The 22,003-nt window shown below is 38.1% G+C and overlaps 1 protein-coding gene across 1 annotated transcript in view; it reads left to right on the top strand.

The window, feature by feature from the left end:
- LOC124168275 (ankyrin repeat and KH domain-containing protein mask-like) overlaps positions 1-15,606 on the top strand; it is a 30,130-nt gene extending 14,524 nt beyond the window's left edge. Inside the window, exons 7-9 of the mRNA XM_046546420.1 lie at positions 6,153-6,269; positions 10,298-10,599; positions 14,335-15,606. Coding sequence (XP_046402376.1) covers positions 6,153-6,269; positions 10,298-10,599; positions 14,335-14,601 — 686 coding nt within the window. The 3' untranslated portion in view covers positions 14,602-15,606. The remainder of the gene's footprint in view (positions 1-6,152; positions 6,270-10,297; positions 10,600-14,334) is intronic.
- The last annotated feature ends 6,397 nt before the right edge of the window (positions 15,607-22,003 follow it).

The raw sequence follows: 22,003 nt of genomic DNA, 5'->3' as shown, positions 1-22,003 counted from the left end.
GAGCAAATGCATATGCTCATACCTTCTGCTCAAAGCAAATGCTAATGCTCCAAGCTTACGTTCATGAGAATTTGCTCAACTTCAATTCATTCAGCCCAGTGACAGTGAGCATTAGCTTTTTTTTATTAAACTTGGACAATGGAACCCCCTGAATATTAGCTCTCCTACACACATATGTGCGTGACGTGTTGCATACCTGTTAGGATACTGCCATGTCAATTGAGACTTGAATGTAATACACCCATGTCTCGTATAGCGCAAGGGATACGTTCCTTGGGGTCTTTGCGCTATACGAATTTGCGTTATACGAGAGCGTTTTAACATTGGGAAGATAGGGATGCGTTCCTGGTAGCATAGGTCTTTGGTATTGAATTTCCTCTATAACATATATATTCCCATAAATAGCCTTAGAAAACATTATTTATATAAATGTTTATTGTTTAAAACATCTTTAAAGATAGTATGCACGCATTTGAAGACTTTTATTCACGTTTAAAAAAATTCTTACGTGCTTTTGAAATTCCGTCCTGTCGTGCAGGTGGGCTAACATCTGCTGTCTCAGGGGTTCGTAATGCATTGCCGGCAGTTGACGATTTTTCAAACCAGTCGAAAAACAAATATTGTGTCACCCAGGCCCTTTTGTCGCTCATTGAAATGACAGGCAAATGCTACTTTGAATTCCATTTCATAGCTTGCGGAGTTTATGAATGATAAATCATTTTAATTTGAAGTCCTCTGAGTCTTTAGCAGTTACGTGAAACAGTCTTTAAATGCCTTGAAACCTGACCCAGGTTTTCCTTCCCTGAAAATGAATGAACGAGAATGCATCCTTTTCCAAAAGAATATCGTCTCGTCAACACTAAAAACTAGTTGAGGGGGAAAGGAGCCACTTTCAATCACAGCTTGGAGTTCATAAGAAAATGTTGTGGTGACTGCGCTATCAACACTTGCAGATTCACCTGATATCGCCGCATTGAAAATACCAGCTTGCCGCTTAAATTCTGGAACCAACCGGAGCTTTCACTAAATGTCTCGGAGCGATTACCACTCTCGTCTTTTTGTACTGATTCACTATGAACTTTCCGTATGTGTAGACCGCTTGGTTGAAGTTGGTGCGGTTGAGGTCACTGATGTTTTAACTTCGTTTTTATTCAGAAAAAGGCATCGTGAGTTTAAACTTCCACGCAATATCGCTTTGACGTTCTCCATTTTCAAAGCAATTGACCTATATCAATTTCTCTTCTAGGTTTATGGTTTTTCTTGATAAATTCTTGTTTTATCTACAGGCATTCCTATTTTTTGCCATTTTCTCTTGGTTTTTACTCTGCATGGCGCTATCGAAATCACCTTCTACTGCTGAACTGTATTCTTGAGACGCAGAGGGCCTACGACTGCAGGGAGGAAAGGAAGCTATTGTGTTTGAGACTCTATAGCGGACCCTCTTATATGTTGATGCTATTCATGCGCAACTCGGCCACCGCTCCATTTCTCCCCCGTGAATACCGATGACCTTGAAGGCTTTAGCGTAGACCCTCTACCTGGAAGTCAATCGCCCGATAACCTACGACGGCAAAAATTACGTCTCAACCAGTATTGCTTAAAAAAACTCATTTCCACTAGCCCCACGCTTAATTAATGATCTAAATTATCTCATTCTGTTAAGGAGACGAGATAAATTACTTCGGTAGGCCGGCTATCTGGACCCAATGACGAGTAATACTTTTGGCCATTGCACAGCAATGGATTTCGATTAATATATAAACAAAAAAGAAAATTGGAGGCAAGCAATAATATTAATATGCGTAAAATGATAGAAATTTTGTGTGTACTTCGCGCAAGTTCACGTTTTATCACGAGAGCGTTTAAGATTTTTGATTAGGCTACACTGCGTTGCAATGTTTCCCCGAGGAACGAATTTGCGCTATATCGAAATTGCTCTAATTGAAATTGCGCTATACGAGACATGGGTGTATATAGTTGCATATTTTTATGTATGTAGTTCCATATTTTTCAACTTAAAAACTTATGAGCTCTCACCCCCTAATTTTGTTTAAACGCCTCTAAAAGTGCTCATGCAAAACTTTAATGGGAAGGAAGGAAGTATTTCTATCTCAGCCAAAGCGAGTGCAAAGTTCATGAAAAATATGTCCATATTTGTCAGCCTGAATCATGCTTGGGCCTCCCAGTGAGGAAAGTCTGTGTGGCTGTTTGTCAATTTGAAGTTCTTAATTGTTTACTCATCTGTATATTTCATAAGCATAATGCTGAAAGTTTCATTCATGATTGGTAATTGTTTGACATTATTAAATGTAACTATACAAAAAATGGAGGGTCATAGAATAGGAATTGTAATATGAAGTGCTTCGACAGCCGTTACATATTCTACTTGTCCGTTTTACACCGACCTGGGTATTACTGTATTGGTTTGCAGGGACTAAAACCACAGGGACCAAACACAACCTCTCAACTGGCAAGCCTTGACAATCACTCACTCTTACACAGGTGCACACAAAGACACACAGGATAGAAATTCCAGGAGAATAAGCTCAAGAAGAGCAGGTCAAGATGTATAATGAGACAAGATAAATCTTGACCCGCAATTCTTGAGCTTACTCTCCTGGAATTTTTAGCCTGTGTGTACATATGCCATTTAAGAGGTTGTGTTTAAGCCTGTGGTCTTTAGTCCCTGCAAACCAATACAGTAATACCCAGGTTAATGTAAAAAGGACAAGTAGAATATGTTACGGCTGTTGGAACACTTCATCCTTATATTCAATCCTTGAATAGATGCCCCTGGGCTTGTGGTTTCCTTTGCAAATATATATGAAGGGATAGGAATTGTGAGTATAAGGAATGGTCAATTAAAGTGGATTCAGCCAGGAATTGCGTATACAAGGAGTCATCAATGGAAGTGGATACAGCTTAGAATCTTGGACACGTTCTTGAGGGAGTATTGGTTGTAATGGATACCAGAAAGTAATCTTTTAGTCCCTCTCTATCTCAAACACTATTGAAATTGAAATGATTTGCTCCTAAACCCTTTCGCGCCGGACCTTCGTTGAGGGAAATTCTTCCTCAATACGAGTCTCTTGAAAGTTTTCTTTACTCCCCTGCACGAAGCTTTTTTGCATCGACTGTGGGCAGTGGTTCCCTCCCCAACCATTTTTGGACCCAACTCAGTGGGGTGCCGATCCCTTTCCTCCGCCTCTGTCCCAGACCCTCGAAGGATTAAAAGCCCCTTCCTAGGACGAGTCCGCGGTCAACTGGCTAAAATATTAGTGCAAAATATATGCAAATATTTATTGTTCGCATGGATTTTTTACATTCAAAATGAATATTGTGTTTCTTTTCTGAGCGTGCAGAAATTTTAAACGAAGTTCTAACGTTAATTTAGACGAATTTAGTATATTTAGTACATAGTTGGTCTATAACTCCGTTGATATTAACGTTAGAATTTTGTTTGAAATTTCCATGTGGTCAGCAAAAAAAGATGAATTCATTTATAGCAATAGATATGAAAAGTAATCAACAAATATAGATTTAGAAAACACACTGCAAATAACAGTAGTTGACCGCATGGAGAGGATAAGAAAGGATCGACCTGAGCGGCCGAAGATGGGACTGGGCTCGCGCTAAGGCGGATCACGAGGGGCGACCGCGTCCGTGGGTCTATTGTGTCCGCCACGGTCACTTTTTTCGACATGTGCCGCACAGGCGTGGCATTCGTTGCTTTGGTTAGGAAAATTAATGCCGCACAGGTGTGGCATTTGTTGTTCATGGAAAAAAATCCTCGCCGCACAGGTGTGGCATTTGGCGCGAAAGGGTTAATTGTAGGGATGGGTCGAATAGCAGATTTCTCGAACTCGAATATCGAATTCGAATATCAAATCATTGCTCGAATATTCAAATACCTCGAATTTCGAATACCTCGAATACTAAACGATGAATGTGGGAATGTTTGACTAGGTCGCCTATGCAGCAGGAAACCCAAGATTTTGGTGAGTAATTGTGATTTCCTTTAAAGGATTAAACAGGAACTTAGCTGATTAATGGAATATTTTAATTTTATGTAAACAATAGTATAGTTTCCATCATTAAAGAAAACGAAAGGCATTGATTGTGATTCGTTACCCACCATGAGTGTATTCATAATATACAAATTATTTGGTTTTAGAAATACCGGTTTAGACGAATGGCAATGGTCAATTTTATCCTCATTTGAAAAAGGCCAGGCTGACGCCCATGCGATGCCACTCCACGTGACATCACAGGCACCTAGTTTCTACACGAGAGGATAGGAGTTTTACATCATCTGAGGTTACCATTGCATGCACGAGGCACAGAGCTAAGGGAAACATGTCTTAATAATCACTTATTAAAACTGGCTAAGGTCAGAAAGTTTTCTTCGTTTGAAAAGGTATTAATAATCCTTATTGAAGCCAAGCGCTACCAGCGAGCATGATACTCAGCTACCTGCGAGCACCCTGCGTCGTATCAGCGCTCAGAGCCTCACCCCAAGGTCACCTCACTCGCGGCAGCGGTAAGCAGAATGACGTCACGCGGAGTTTTTCCTGGTACATATTCATACTAACCCGTCGCGTTTTCGCGCGCTTGAAAATTTTCACTTTTAATTTAATCGCGAAAAATAGATATCGTCTTATAAAATTCTAAAAGCGTTAAATATGTACTCCAGGAGTATTAATAATTCTATTTAGGCAATAAAAAAATAATAGGATAGCACCCTATTTGAGCATTATGCCAAAATGCTAAGCCTCCGTCGTATTTCTTCGTCTTTCCGGCGTTTATTTTCCTGCGTAAAATGCTCAAATAAAGTCAGAAATACGTCGTGTTTGGTCTCATTCTTTTTTAAATTACACGCACGTTACTAATATTTCAATCCAATAAAAGTGTAATATCAATTGCCGAAAGTCATTGTTAGACAACTTTTGGGATAGTAGATGACTCATGCAGCAGTTGACCTCCAGAAATGGAGTAGAGGGGGGGGGGGGGGGGGGGCGTGAGACACGTTTTTATTGTTCTCGTGTAACTTGATATTTTTTTCGAAGCTAAGTTTTTCGTAATACGATCCCTGCTCAAGCTGGGGATCTTTTGTTTGATTTCGTAGAAGAGGAATCGTCGGTGGGGGTGGGCCGAACGCTGAATGGAGGGGGATAGCAGATTGTGGGAAATGCGCCTATGTCACTATCCCAAGGCACTGAGTTTCTCCCTATGGTAGTTTCATCTCTTAGGGTGAAACGCGATTCTATTATTTTCCGGTAACTTGATATTTTTTTCGAAGCTAAGGTCTTCGTAATACGATCCCTGCACGAGCTGGGACCTTTTGTTGGATTTCGGAGAAGAGGAAATCGTCAGATTGGTAGGGGTGAATGCTGAATGGAGGGGGATAACGGATCATGGGAAATGCGCCAATGTTGCTATCCCACGGCACTGAAGTTCTCCTGATGGGGGACACCTGGGATTTTCGGATTTTTTTCACCCGATCAATTTCGGTTCCCCACGCCCAACTCTTTTCACCGCTCAAACCCGCAAATTTGATGTAGTTCGTCAGCTTGCCTAAAACGGCGCTGCATGCACTAAACAACTAGAGTTCTCTTCATTTTTCCGAGTCAACTACCAATGACGTGTGTGCGACAGTGTATGACGCGAAATCAAAGTATTCAAGGTATTCGAGACGGTACCTTTGGCATAACTATTCGAGATCTCGAATATCGAATAGTTTCTACTATTCGAGGTATTCGAGTATTCGCGGATACTATTCGCACATCTCTAGTTAATTGTCTTCATGCCTTATCCAGAGCTAATTTTTGTGATACCCTTTCTAATTTCTCTACGAATTTAAACTCTATTCCATTGTGCACAGTTTGAGTTGAAACAACATAGAAGCAAAGCACTGGAACATTATTTTTTGCTGTGCACTCAACAAATAAGCTAATTCAAAATCAACCAAACTTTTGGTAAATTTCTTGTATAATTCACCCAGGTTTTGCAGTATTTTTGTATGAATGCCACCATTACCAACAGATTACCACATAATTTATTTAAGTGCTCCTAAAGGTTAATTTATCAAGCCTTTAAAGTTTTGTGTGGCTGGTGTTTTCCTTTGTTTAACAGTTGTCTTTCATGCATTTCAGGTGCCTCTGTAAACTACCCAAATGGACTTACTGGAAGTTCTCCTCTTCATGAAGCAGTAGAGAGCAGTCAGACGGCATTGTTTAGCTCATTTCTGTCGATGTTCAGCGTTCTGAGAGGTCTCACTTCTGATGATGTGCATGCTTAATCTGTTTGTGGTTTGTGGATATGGAGGTCTAGAAGATTTTCAATGCATCTCATTATAGTAGAATTTAGCATTTCATTAAAATTATTTGAAATCTTTTTTTTTTTAAGAAAAATGTATTCACGCAATCTTAGATATTTATTTTTTCTTCTGGATTGCAAAGAAAGAGAGTTGTCTTACAATTTGGAGTGAAAACCCCATAAAAATTTTGCATCTGACAAAATATTGGATCAGAGTTTTTTATTTTTACTCCCATTTTTTATCAGATGATGCTTCATGATCTCATTATTGTGATGTCGTTTTTATGAGAGTATTTTATCAGAAGGTAATTTTGTATCAGGCTTTATATTTTTAATGGATGATACCTCACGAATTTTTATCAGGAGATTTTGTCAGAGCCAATGCAGATACATATATCAGACAATACAATCATTTATCATCAATATTCAAACTCAGTATTGGATTTCTGATATGTTTAGTTATCATGATTTTTCAGGGTGCATTGATGCATTGCTCAGGCCTACGCATCTCTTCCTCCCAATGCATTCAAGCTTTGGATCTTAGCTGTGAATGGCTTACTTATCATTCATCCCTTTCATTCAAAGTCCTGTTATAATGCATGAGGTCTTTTGGGGTACTCCTTGGTTGACCCTCAGGAGTGGTTAGGGGCTTTACCTTTGATCATTCAGAACGTAGTACTACAAGCCTTGTGACAAAAATGCAAATACATACATAGTTTTATATGTATATCTTTTGCTTCCATGATGGCCGTTTGCTTGCTCATTCACTTTCTGCATGCAGCATGGTTTTTGTGGAGTGAAAGTTGTTCTGATGCTAAAATTTTATAAATGGTAATTAACATTTTCCAAAAGTTAAAGCTCATATATTCAATATGAGGTAATTTGAAATACATAGTACCAAACTTTACTTTTCAGTAGTTGTTATAATGTTGATAAGTATTGCTCTTCATTTTGTGTTAGCATTTGTTACTATGTAAGTAGCTACATATATTAATTTACCTCAATTACAAACATGGGTGAATGCCAGAATTTGCATTTGTTTTCATTAAATTCTATATAAAATTGAATGCAGTTACATTTACAAAAATTGAATTCTAAATTTTATAGTCTGAAAAACACTGTGAGTATGAATAAGTTTTATCACTTGCAAAAGTATGTGGTTTCAGGTGGCTTGGCCTTAACTTCAAAGTCAAACTTGCATGAAAATCTTTTTGCTTCTGTAACTTAGCATTGTTTTGAATGTAAAGGCTGTTTTACACAGGCACGTCATTGTGCAATCTGTCGTATTATAGAGGCACAGTCAAAATTGCGTAGTGTGAAGTGGTGAATGGCTATAATGCATGGCGGAATGCATGGGTGCAAGATGGCAATTCTTTATCTGCTCCCCAGCTCTGATTCTGAGCTTGCATTCTCACAATTAAAAAAAATGTTTTCAGTGCTAACCTGTGCAACTACATGCCCCGTGTGAAAGATGAGGCATGGCGTGGTAGATTCACCCGCAAATACTTCTGCATGTGACTATATGGATTCACCTTTTCGGTTATGTTTCCCATGCCACTCCATGAATAGTATTTTTATTAGTATGAGTTATTTTCTATGTATTACTGTGTTTATTTATTCGTGGAGTGGTTAGCGTTCATAGTGCCCGAGTCAATAAAAATCCAACACTCTTGAGCAAGCTTCGAAACAAGTTCCCTGCAAAATTTCAATACCTGTCTTCCTGAGCCAGATAATGGGGATGCTCTCGTTGAAAAGGGAGGAATGATACTGTTTTTCAGCTCTATGCAAGAATGAGGAGTATCTCCTTCCCTGTTCGAAGTGACCTGCAGATATTTTCAAGCAGTTGACTCAGTGAGACTGCTTTAGTACACCCATGTCTCGTATAGCGCAATTTCGATTAGCGCAATTTCGATATAGCGCAAATTTGTTCCTCGGGGAAACATTGCAACGCAGTGTAGCCTAATCAAAAATCTTAAACGCTCTCGTGATAAAACGTGAACTTGCGCTAAGTACACACGAAATTGCTATCATTTACGCATATTAATAGTATTGCTTGCATCAAATCTTCTAATTTGTTTATGTATTAATCGAAATCTATTGCTGTGCAATGGCCAAAAGCATTACTCCTCATTGGGTCCAAATAGTCGGCCTACCAAAGTAATTTATCTCGTCTCCTTAACAGAATGAGTTAATTTAGATCATTAATTAAGCGTGAGGCTAGTGGAAATGAGTTTTTTTAAGCAATACTGGTTGAGACGTAATTTTTGCCGTCATAGGTTATCGGGCGATTGACTTCCAGGTAGAGGGTCTACGCTAAAACCTTCAAGGTCATCGGTATTCACGGGGGAGAAATGGAGCGGTGGCCGAGTTGCGTATGAATAGCATCAACACAAAAAAGGGTCCGCTATAGAGTCTCAAACACAGTAGCTTCGTTCCCTCCCTGCAGTCGTAGGCCCTCTGCGTCTCAAGAAAACAGTTCAGCAGTAGAAGGTGATTTCGATAGAGCCATGCAGAGTAAAAACCAAGAGAAAATGGCAAAAAATAGGAATGCGGGTAGAAAAATCAAGAATTTATCAAGAAAAACCATAAACCTAGAAGAGGAATTGATATAGGTCAATTGCTTTGAAAATGGAGAACGTCAAAGCGATATTGCACGGAAATTTAAACGCACGATGCCTTACTCTGAATAAAGACGAAGTTAAAACGTCAGTGACCTCAGCCGCACCAACTTCAACCAAGCGGTCTACACATACGGAAAGTTCATAGTGAATCAGTACAAAAAGACGAGAGTGGTAATCGCTCCGAGACATTTAGTGAAAGCTCCGGTTGGTTCCAGAATTTAAACGGCAAGCAGGTATTTTCAGTGCGGCGATATCAGGTGAATCTGCAAGTGTTGATAGCGCAGTCACCACAACATTTTCTGATGAACTCCAAGCTGTGATTGAAAGTGGCTCCTTTCCCCCTCAACTAGTTTTTAGTGTTGACGAGACGATATTCTTTTGGAAAAGAATGCATTCTCGTTCATTCATTTTCAGGGAAGGAAAACTTGGATCAGGTTTCAAGGCATTTAAAGACTGTTTCACGTAGCTGCTAATGACTCGGAGGACTTCAAATTAAAATGATTTATCATTTATAAACTCCGCTAGCTATGAAATGGCATTCAAAGTAGCATTTGCCTGTCATTTCGATGAGCGACAAAAGGGCCTGGGTGACACAATAGTTGTTTTTAGACTGGTTTGAAAAATCGTCAACTGCCGGCAATGCATTACGAACCCCTGAGATAGCAGATGTTAGCCCACCCGCACGACAGGAGGGAATTTCAAAAGCTCGTAAGAATTTTTTTTAACGTGAATAAAAGTCTTCAAATGCGTGCATATTATCTTTAAAGATGTTTTAAACTATAAACACTTATATAAATAATGTTTTCTAAGGCTATTTATGGGAATATATATGTTTTAGAGGAAATTCAATACCCAAGACCTATGCTACCAGGAACGCATCCCTATCTTCCCAATGTTAAAACGCTCTCGTATAATGCAAATTCGTATAGCGCAAAGACCCCAAGGAACGCATCCCTTGCGCTATACGAGACATGGGTGTACTTGATATGTAGAAAAGTGCCTCCAAAACTAGTAACGGCTTTGTTAAGAGTTCTAATTCAATCGAATATATAATATGAGGATAGTACTATACTCTTTATATTAGATTACCATTACCATTAGATTAGATAAGATTACCTACCATTAATTATCAAGTACTCATTAACTCAGCTCTAAGGCAACAAGGGAATAGGAGATTTGACGTGGCACATGTTTCAATTAGGGCCAGTTAGCCTGTAAAGTATGAATTGAATCACGGGGTAGCTCTTCACGAAGGCTCCTTATTTGATACTGGTTCAGTGGGTATCAAATTTTTTTTTACTAGACTTGTTCATATGTCATGTGAGATCAATACTGAAAATTTATGTTTTCATATTTTTCAGGTGATGGAGCACCTTTCTCATCTTTAAGCTATAAAAATACAGTTGCACGGTTAGACACTGAAACTGTTACTACAGGTGATACACCATTATCACGTGCCCTATTGCTGAAAAGGCATCAAATTGCTGCCTTACTCATTCGTCATGGGTGTGATGTGAATCATGGTGGAATATATTCCTCATGGGGTGCACCCGGAGGGGATCACTTAAGTATAGCCAAGGCAAGAGGCCTCGTCAACTTAGTTCGGCTATTAGTCAAAGCTGGATTTGACCTCAGTAAAGCATCATGGCTTCCAGATTATAAGGTAATATGACTAGATTTGGCCCATCTTATAAATTTTCCTGGTAAAATTTTATATTCAATGTGATTCACTCCATCCACAATCTCCTCCATGTTTTACTGTATACAGGGTGTTTCAGGAGGAATCTGCAATTCTTCAGGAGGTTGTAGGGGAGATAATTTTAACCATTTTTGTCCATTAAACATGGGGTTGCAACTCCTAAGTTACTGTGCTATGGCATTGCTAAATTTTTTTGTATGCACTCTGCAGTTATCACGAAAGCGTTTTTTTCTGAGTATCCAGCCTTTTTGGCAAATTATTTTATGCTCTGAATGTTTAACTACATTAAATAATCAAGGTTGGACAAAAATATGTGATTATAATTGTCTGCAACGATTTATCTTTTGTGCTAAATTAAAACAAGGGTTTTCAGCTTGTATCAGCAATACAATTGCACGATCTCACCTATTTCGAGATTATTGACCCCACTCCCAGATGTTACTTCAAATTATAATTGTGACATCTGAAGTAGAAAAACTGTCTTTAAACTATAGTAATGAAGTTTTTTGGTTTGACACTGAAACTGTCACTAAAAGTAATCATGTCATCAACACCCTTGTCCCATGCTCTTTTGCTGAAATGTTATCACAGTTTGCAAAGCCACAGAAATTAGCAGTGCCGAGTCCTGCAGTGGGCCTTTGTCACATTCTTGAAGCACTATACTAAAGTGTAGTCCCTAGTCACACTAGTGGCCTGAACTGTGGTTGCACCATTTGTGTAGTCACAAAAAAATCAATGTTTATTATCTATGGGGCACCTTTTGTTGCCAAATGGTCGTAACTGATATTGGCAAAGTTTTAATTAATATAATAACATAGCATTAATTCTTGCTTCATTGAGGGTGATTTCCAGAAAAATATAATTTTTATCAAAAAAGCTTTCGATGGACTCAGTCCTACCCACATCCAGCTCAGAATGGGCTGACTGTGAAAGGGCTAAATCCGAGAGCTCTTATTTAACTGAAGCATATTATCAAATAGCATCTACCCTTAAATTCTTGTTTATAATTTTCTTTATTTTTTACAATATTTTGTTGAAATTTGTCAAGATTTATGTGCATAACTGTTTCATTCTATAGAGCGTTCCACATTTAGTTGACAGTACGGGCCTTATGGATAACAGTGTTGCCAAGCTTCCGCTCCGCCGGCAGGCATCCTAACAGCGTATGCAACCCCACATAATATGGCGCCAAAATGGTTTAGTTCAAAAAGGAGTTAGGGATCGCACGAAAGACGGTGTAAATTAAGGAATTTTTCAGCGTAAATTACAATACCTTTGCTGCAATATAGAAGGAAAAGTCTTTTGTTATTTTATGTATGCACTTATGCAATTCACAAGCTGAATAATGAATAATTTGTTAAATAAAAAATAACAATAAATTGAAGGATAATAAAAATTATCGCCACTCCTGAATGAGACAAAATTTCTATTCCTCCCATATTATGCAATATTTTTTGGCTCTGGCTAGTATTACATGAAAGGTGATGTTGTATAAGACATCATCAGTCTTTAATTTTTCAAAATTTTCCCGTACTTGGTTTATTGTAAATTAAAGATCTCTTTTCAAGCTAATTTCCGTGATGTTCTTTTTCCTCTGCCTTGTATTAGGCAAGGATTCCAATTTCCTTGAGTAATAAGAGGCATTATCTACCACTATAATTGATCCTTCGGGTAAGTTTGCAAGAAGTGAGTGCTCAAACCATCTCTCGTAACACTCGCCACCCACTTCTTCATGCTCATCCGTTGAGTTCTTTTTGTACAGAAACACATGCAATGCTCCTTTTATGAACCCATTTTCCGTTCCTGCGTGTATAATTGCAAATCGTTCTCCTCTGGAAGTGGGGGCCAAGCCCAGTATTTAGTCCAGCAAGGAAAGCTTGACGCGGATTTTCTAATTGTTCGTTTCGCAAACTAATGTTCACTATTTCTCCAACATTAATCCAACTCTCGCCTGTGAATACACTCGTCCTGTGTTCGCGACGATATTTTTTTAGCTGCCTTAAATAATTAATTGTTCCAACAATGAATAATATCATCCCTTTCGATAAAGATGATTCTTTTCCCCCTGCGTTCGTACACGAAGTCTATGTCCAAAAGAAAACGATATAGTGTTGTCATTTTGTAATCTGTTAGAATACTATCCATATATACCGAGTTTAAGATGGATTTTAAAGTCGGAGGAATATTTTTCACGAAGAATTCATGTACTTTCCTTGTAATTCCCGATCTCACAAAATCGTCGAAAATCACTGCTCTCGAATTTTTCTAAGGCAGTCTAATTTCTTTAGTTTTTGAAGGAGTTACCAATGGACCACGGGAGCTTTCCTTTTTCACTCTGTAAACAGTAAACTCCGAGCACCCGGTAGCCTTTGAAGTTTCTCGGCAGGCCTCACTAATGCTTAGAGATTTCCTGAAGTAAGAGAAGACTTTGAGCACCAACTGTCTTTCGCGGCTTATGAGCTTCTCACCTTTTCTCCTCTTCTTTGTATCGGACATATTGATTGGGCGTGATACAGCAGAGATAAGTGTAAAACACACTTCACAATTCTCAAATTCAGCAGACCACACAACACTTGTTCACTCCAAAAAAATGCAACGGCAAACTGAATGCCTACGTAAATTCTTCGAACGGCCCCTTCGGCTAGGGTCGATTCTGGTGCAGGTGTTATGGTACCCTATGAAAGGAACTCAGAAAAAACCCAAGCCCCCTTTTGTAAAAGGCGTGCACTGGATGGGGTAGTGTTTCGCACAGATTATGAGATATTCTCTTTCTTGGTTTCCGCGATGGGACCGAAGCACCCAAGGCGAAAGCGTCTTACTTCCAAGCGCTTGCCTACTTTCGTGCATCAATGTATTCAGATAAAAAGACTGCTGTTACGACGTATGAGTATTCTCTGTTTAGGATATGAAACGAATAGATAAATACATTTCATAGTATGCATTGACAAAAAACTCCTTTTCCGCCCGAGAATTTTCCCTCTGCGCGCAAGAAAAAGCGAGAAGCCCGGCCCAGCGGCGCCGTAATATTTTTTCTCAAGATCAAAACCTTGTAACTCGCTTCAGATTTGATGTAAGTTAATGATTTTTTCACCAAAAATAACTTTGTAATTTTCTTTACATTTGATAAGCAGCATATAGGGACCTACGACGTAAGAAACGTAAGTTAGTAAGCGACTACTTTTTACCTTGCAAAAATAAAAATTTTCTTGTCCTAAAGGGTGTTACGTCGGCATAACAAGATTTTAACTCAATCATTGTAAAATTGGTGAAAACAGTCAAAGAGAAAATAGTATGAAAAATTATGTGCAGAAGATTCAATTCAATACAGACAATGGTCAGGCAGCAATTGCGAGAAGAAGATTAAGTAAAAAAATACACGTTTCTGACGGAAATTTAAGAAAATATTTTTTATAGCTTTTGCTATAATTTTTATCGAAAAACTGTTGGCACTAATGAATGCAGCATCTCTTCCTACATAGGAATGCAATTTTTAATCAGTGTGTAGCGCAACATTAATTTTCGTGCTGTTATTGACAACACCGCACTCCCGGCCTTATGGAGATTAACATGGGAAACGATTCTCCATAAGAGCCCATACTGTCAACTAAATGTGGAACGCTCTATAATCTCTTTTAATTACCTGTTATCTTCTTGTTTTTTGATTGACTGTTAAGCCAACTTGAATTCTTTTATTGGTAGGCATTGCAGTCAACAAGTAATCAGGAGGTCAGTGATGTGGATGCAATCACCATTTGGCTGTTAGAAGCGAAGCACAATCCTATGCCCCTGGTGGATCTTTGTCGTCTGATAATAAGGAAGCGACTTGGTGATAAAGTGGCCTATGCTGTGTCTAGCTCTGGTCTACCAAAACCTTTGAAAATGTTCCTCATGCTTGAAGATATTGATGATGATGGTAGGACAGAGGAGTATCAAGAAAATGTTTTCATGAAAATGAAAAGTGAATAACTTTGTTTATTGTGGTATGACTTCTTATAATTTTAAACTGAGATTTCATTGCCAAGACTCCTGTGCAAACTTGAGATAGCACAGAAAAAAACATGCATTGTGACAGTTCTATCCATGCATACAAACTTTAAACTATGAGATTTTTAACTGTGCAAGTAATAATTCTCTAGTTATTTTAAAAAGCTAGTTTCTTCCCAATTGAAACATGTTGGGAAATTTCAACTTTTGATGATGAGCATTTGGTAGATCTAGATATTGTGATAATTGCTCCAAATTGAAAATTGAGATTATTTCTAGGGTTTTATTTTATTTTATTTCCCAAGAGAAATTGGATATTGGTTTCCAGTTTGGAATTTCCAGCATTAATCCAGTTTTGTGGTACCTTAGTGACGATGATAGTCTAAGGTGTCAAACCATTGGTGCTAATAAACCCTGAGATCCAGTAGGATACCTGAGTACATACTCTATTCTAATGTGTGTTTGATGGTAACTCTGAGTTATTGTAAATAATATTTATTTCTGAAAATATGTAGGATTATTCAGTTGAGTGTCTTCATTTGGTTTTAAGGCAGACATGTGAACTTGCATATTATCCTATTTTTTCAAACATATATATATTTGAGCAGAGATATAATCATTTAAATATTATTATTTCATTTTGTGGAAAACTTTGTACATGTTTAACAAAATCTGTGGTAAACTCTCAGTTGCCCTTGAGAAGTATTCTGTCAATCTAGTAGGGACTTAGCTCAATGCATGGTGTTGGTGGAAATCAAAAACTTATTAGCCTGCATAATTTATAACAACCTTACAATGAATACCGAAGTCACCATAGAAATTTGAGACTTTGTTATTATCAAATTAACACTAGAAGGACCATACCTGTTATTTCAATGGGTAGCCTCTACTTACTTAATCATATTGCGTAGAATTTCTTTCTGTTGTCTTATTTTTTCCAACTTTTATTTATTCTTTATGTTACACATTCTGTTAAAATATAATTTGCTTTTTTCACATATAAATGCAGTTATACTACTTCCAATTTCTCCATGTTTCCGGTGCAACCGCGTCGGTTTGTTGGTGATGACAACAGTTTCGCTGGCACTGCTGCCAGCGTCTTCAGGTCGAAGATGATGCCGGTCCACAATTTTCGTCCTCCTTATATAGGGGGTCAGTCCCGCCAGTTGTGGCTGCCGCTCTCCTATTGGTCCGCCTAATGAGCCTCCTCCAATGGGCATCCAGATGGTAGCCGTCGTCTCTGTTAAAATTGTCCGTCCGGGCTATCTCAATGGATTCGCGGATGAGTCTGGGAAAATATCTGCCTTCTTTCACTATTATCTTGGCGTCGTCAAACTTAATGTCATGCCCCGGGGTCCAGGCGTGCTCCGATATGGCAGACAGCTGGAATTGCCTGTTTTTCGTTGCTCTTCGGTGGACTGACCCCCTATATAAGGAGGACAAAAATCGTGGACCGGCATCATCTTCGACCTGAAGACGCTGGCTGCAGTGCCAGCAAAACTGTTGTCATCACCAACAAACCGACGCGGTTGCACCGGAAACATGGAGAAATTGGAACCTGAACACCGCGGAAACCTACGTAGTCACAGTTATCCTACTTGTCTGCCTTAATGGAACAACACCCATCAAAATGATGGGTCAAGCATTTCTATTTTATTTGACACAGTAACCCATGTTTTATTCTAGAGATCACTGCACTATATTATATCAGTCCATTTTTTTGTTTTAGTCAGCACATTTATGCAGCAACATTCTCTATAGCATTTTGAGTGGAAATAAGTACCATATCTGCCATAACGAGTGGAGCATGATAGGGCAGAGCAGGGAAAGCAGGAGCAACATGACCTCGTTCATTTAAGATATTTTATTTTAAAATCATCAGTAAAAAATAACTCGTGTCAATAAATAAAGAAAAAGGCTAAATGTATTGAAGTTATCGTTTAAGTTTAACATAAATGAAGTAATATTTAAAATAATTAGCACTCGTCAAAATGATGGGTCCTTCTGGTGTTAACATTGTGCCCTGGGCTGCTGTAAAAATGAGCCTAGGGAGAACTTAGCCCCACATCCCCTGCTTTGGAGGCCATTCTGGACAAGGCCTGGAAAAAAATCCTGGGTTGTTCCTTAGGAGAGGAATCCTGCATTCAATTTTGATAATAAGTTCCATTGCATCACCATTTAATCCTCACATCAGAAAGAGATTTATCTAATGCCTGCTTCTCCTTTTTATGCCCTTCACTTGATAAATCACATTGAATATCAGCTAAGATTCCTGATTATTGGGCTGCAGCCCATTTTCAGGATTAAAAATGAATTTTTTTCTTTTTGCCTTTCAATCTTTTTAACTGTTGGGAGTAGGCTTTATTGAGAATTGAAGAGGGAAGTGCTTGATGGGAAGGTAGGCTCCCTGAATTCTTCTTTAGTACTCCATGGAAACCTACCACAATCGGTAGAATATTTTAATAATAATTTGAAACCTTAATCCATATCTATGCTGAGCAATATAAAGTTCCATTTGAGCAGTAATTTGAGTTTCATCATTAAATTCTTATTTTAAAGTGTAACAGTTAGGGAGGAAAATTCAACACATTCAGAGTTTCTTCCAGTTCTTTCACTTTTGTCTCCAAACTTTCCTCTTTAACATCTAAAGGTCGTTTTACACGGGGCACTTACTTGCACAATCTAATATGTGTACGAAAGCGCAGTCAAAATTGCATCGTGTGAAGCGGTGAATTGCTAGAACACATGCAAGAATGCGTGGACATGAGATGGAAAAATAGCCCCTTTTCTAATTTCGTTCATGCATTCGCACAATTCCACGCCATTTTAGAAATTAATGCAGTTCTATCCTGAGCGATTCCGTGGCCCGAGTAAAACGGCCTTAAGGATGAGGTCTCATTTTTCGGTAGTGAATTTTCTTCATCTTTCTCTTCATTTTCTTTAATAGTGCTGACTTGCATCATCTGTGAGCTAAGCATCGGTGATTCCACCTCAATTCAACTAATTTTTGTCTCTTAGGGCAGGCACGCACTAGCGCGACCACGACCAGTGGCCCACGACCAGTTTTAGCATTGCAACAAATGGAGCGACGCGCACTAGGCCAAGTCTGACTCGTTGGTCGGACCCGAGTCGTCCGACCAAAATTTTTGAATTTGGTCGCCCCCGACTCAGTGGTCGTTGCTGCCAGAAATTACACACATTCTTATGGCGCGGCGCACACTGACTCCGACTTCACTCCGACCCGACCAGCAAGTGGTGAATGTGTTTTGCTATCGTGGTTGTGGTCGTGCTCTGGTCGGAAGGTGTGTGACAGAGATCTATCGTGGTTGTGGCCGTGGTCGTGGTTGTGCTAGTGCGCGCCAGCCCTTAGGGTCCCTGATTTTGATAATAATTCCTGAATGGATCTATCTCCACCTTTAAGTAAATACTCCGAGACCATTGACCAAGACCTGAAGAAAAATTGTATTTTCTATGGCCAACTTGTTCATTGGCCTGCATGCATCCCAAAAATTCAATACAAAAATACCCATTTGCCCATTTGATCAGAATTCGAAGCCAGATCTCTCTATTACGGGTAGAGTATGCTACCATTTACATCACTAAGATATAAACTATGGAAGAAAATTCTAAGGGGATTTAGCCAAACAAAGCATTATGGTCACAAGTCCATATTCTGGCACAGAATACGAGGTCTAGTTGATTAATCCTCAGTAGGAAGAGTAAATTCATAATTGTAATTCAACCATGGTCATTTATCAATTCATGACATAACCGATTGAATTTATATGCAGTCATACACTTGGATGTGAGTGGCTTAGTGAGCACAATCTCATCTGTGACTGAATATGGACTTGAAGTTTATCTTATACCTCTGAAATAGAATACCACAAAATTACTCTGTGCATTGCAAAGTTGAAAGTTATAAAAATTGTCGTCCATCATGACTGTTATTGTATGAAATCCAAGGCGAGTGAGAGTTTGCTATCAGAAAACATCTTACTTAAATGTGTATTAGACATTTCCATTTTTTTATTTCAAAATTGTAATTTATATTTTCTTTTGATCTATAATAGATTTTCCAAATGAATTCAGAAAATTGTATTGCAGCATACTGGTGCCATGCTTAATTGCCTGCTGAGAAGTACTTGGCAGATTCCTGGGTGTGATACCTCAAACAGTTCTTTATTTCTCTGTTTATCATAGAATTTTGTGCATTCAGCATTGTGAAGGCAATCGAATGCAACCCTTGGACTTTTCTATTATTGGGTAGTAATATTTCATTTTGATGGCCATGAAATTCATGTTTCATATTCTAATATTGTGATAAGCCTTTCTGTAGCCCTTATTTTTAAGATATTTTTCCCTCAAATCATTTATGTGAGGAGAAGTTGTCTCTTTTTCATGCATTACGTGTGTAGAGGTTTGAACGAGCGAAAAATTATATGATATCAATTTCAATATTTCATGTTCATCTAGTGCGAAGTTAAATACTACTATAGAGATATTGGAACTTCTAATGTGGCTGTTGAAATAATAAGCAATTATGTAAGTAGCATGGCCTAGTGGTGAGGGTAGCATCTTAAATCTCATTTCATATATACGACATTGTTGGCTGGATCCAACAACACGACCTAACTTGTGGCCAATCATTTGAACCAGTTCTCAGTCTTTGAAATGGTCATAATTTAATCACCTTATTATATTTATCTCTAGAAGCAAAAGAACATTAATATATATAGTTAATTGTATAGCTGTTGTGCACTTGTTAATATTCAGTGACCCGGAATTAAGTGCAGTTTGTGCACAAAAGTTCAAATTGAATTCCACAGTGCCTTTTGCATCTTCCTTGTGTCCCATCGGTACGTAAAAAGGGATAGTGCTTGGACAAGGCTTTGCATAACTCAGTATGCGCATCAGTGATAAGAAGGGAAGTGAATTTGTGTGGGTTTAAATGAAATATTCTGTGCTTGTGGCTATAAAGCTAATAATGGCTTGATGGATGATTTTTGCTGAGAAAGTTAATGTTTTCAAACCACTGTTCAGCAAGCTTTCTGGGAATGATATTTATTATAAGGATGAGGTGTGTGTTCTCAAGTAACCTCATCCCCAAGTTCCCCTCTGCAATTTTGTGAGATCTGTTTCAGGTTACCAAGTATCACATACAGCAACAAAGGCGAGATAATGAAAAGTAAAGAAAACTTTGTAATTCCACGTAAATATTTGATTTACGTCCTAGGTTTCGAAATGTCACCTCATCATCTGGTCTATGACGTGCCATGTTCAAGCCTAGGTCGTGCATTAAATATTAATGTGGAATTTCAAAGTTTTCTTTACTTTTCATTATGTCAAGTAGAATCCATAAAGTCACGCCTGAAACAACTAATTAAATGAAGGCAAGATCTTGTTGCTTGATCATGGAAATACGTTACCTTGTGGTTTCCTCTCAGTAAACTTGTACCCAATGCTGGTGAACGGTTGAATGTCTGTGAATATGGTTTCTGATTTTGTGCAATCATTTGAAACATCCTTGCAAACCACGATCCAAAGTCCGTGATCATGTCATGTATTGCGTATCATGCTGCTATGGATACGTGGTTCTTGGAAATCAGGGCAGTGAGTTACAAAACAGATTTCATCGAGAGATTTACATGAAGGGATATATTACCTGGGAGCTCATTTTATTTGCCCTCCTAAAACCATATCTACTGAATGTTTCAAGGGGTCGGACTCCCCTGATTCTGTAACTTGCTGCATCTGCACCTCTCATGGCTGGCCTGGAACTTTTCATCGGGCACTACTCATATTGTAACTTCATTCTCCCAGGAAGGCAAATATAGAATGCTTGTGGGACATTGAGAGTCATATTTCCATGGAAGAAGATATTTTCCCCAAAAACTTAATCCGAAAATCTATAACAGCTGTTGAAGGTTGGAATTTACGTATCGCCAATTTTTCATCTTGTCAGGGTTGAAAGCTGTGAGACATTCTGGAATGCATTGTATTTTATAATGCAAGCCTACCGACCCTGCATTCCTACCATTTCAAGCTAGTATCTAGCATGTTGTGAAAGTATTAGTTTTTAAAGAGATTAGTAATTTTTTTATACTTGGAAGACTATCCATTATTGAATCATAAGATTCAATGGAGGGGTGAAAAGTCAATGGAATGCCAAATTTTCATTAGTCATTAAATGACTTTGTGTGCTCTTTTTCTCAGGAATGGAGGTGATCAAATAGTTTGGTCTACAATGGATATATAGCTGAGAGATAGTTGTTTGAATAAAAGGTTTAAAGTACAATATAAATTTCTAATCAAGAGTGCCAAATACATGGCTATTAGTGTAGCATGGTATGATTATCAGTTTTTGTTTAGCAAAGATATGTAAACCACAGCCTGAATAGTAAGTTTAAGCCTATATTTGACTACAATATTGCACAAATTATTGAATGACGGTTGGTCAAACATCATTTTCTCTGATCATTAAAGGATTTTGTTTTTCCTTTAGAAATTACAATGTAACCCTTTTATAAAGTTTTAAGATAAATGTTTCGGTGTTCAGAAATTGTTAGGCCTAAAATGGAAATATTAAGTAGAAGTTTTTGATCCTGTATTGACAACTTTTGTAAATTAAAATTGACCTTTTATAATTAGTTTTTCTATGCATCAAACTATTCTTAGACAGAGTATGAATTACTGTACCAAATGGGTAGGTGATACTATGTAAATCACAGAAAATGTTGGCCAGGTTAATTACTTTTTAAAATTCACCACTGCAAAAGCACATTGAATTGTTAACGGTATATTAGCACAATGTTTTTGAGAATGAATGGCCAGTGAATGTATACATGAAATTTAGTAAATTCATTAATTACATTTATAATGTTGGTACTTGTAGTGGCATGCATTTGTCAATGAATGAGAAATTTTGTTATGATGGAAATAAAGGTTTAGGAGTGCATCATGTCTTTAGTATGTCATTTTGGCAATTTGATTGAATGTTTTTATTCTGTTAAATGCATTAAATGGCTAAAATGATGCTGTATTATTGCAAAGGTATCAAAGAATTTAGTAAAAATATGTACAGATTTCAGTTTAAGAGACTTTGTTCAACAGGAATACATAACATGATCACAACTTTGAACCAGAATTATTGATGTTTATGCACGAGGCATAATCCAGGATTTTGAGGGGGAGAAAGGGTACCCCGTTATACAAAACGAACGTAAAGATAACAGGACCAAATTAAAAATCTTGCCTATTTTTTTACGGGTCGAGAGTGCCCCCCCCCCCAAAATCTGCCTATGTACATGGAGATGCAAAAAGTGCTCCAGAAGAGCATGATGACAAGATTTATCAATATTGTGTCTCTATTAAAAATTATATA

Source organism: Ischnura elegans, chromosome 11, assembly GCF_921293095.1.
Source record: "Ischnura elegans chromosome 11, ioIscEleg1.1, whole genome shotgun sequence".
Taxonomy (NCBI): Eukaryota; Metazoa; Arthropoda; class Insecta; order Odonata; family Coenagrionidae; genus Ischnura; species Ischnura elegans.
Note: the sequence above shows the minus strand (reverse complement) of the source record. Positions and strands in the feature narration are given on the sequence as shown.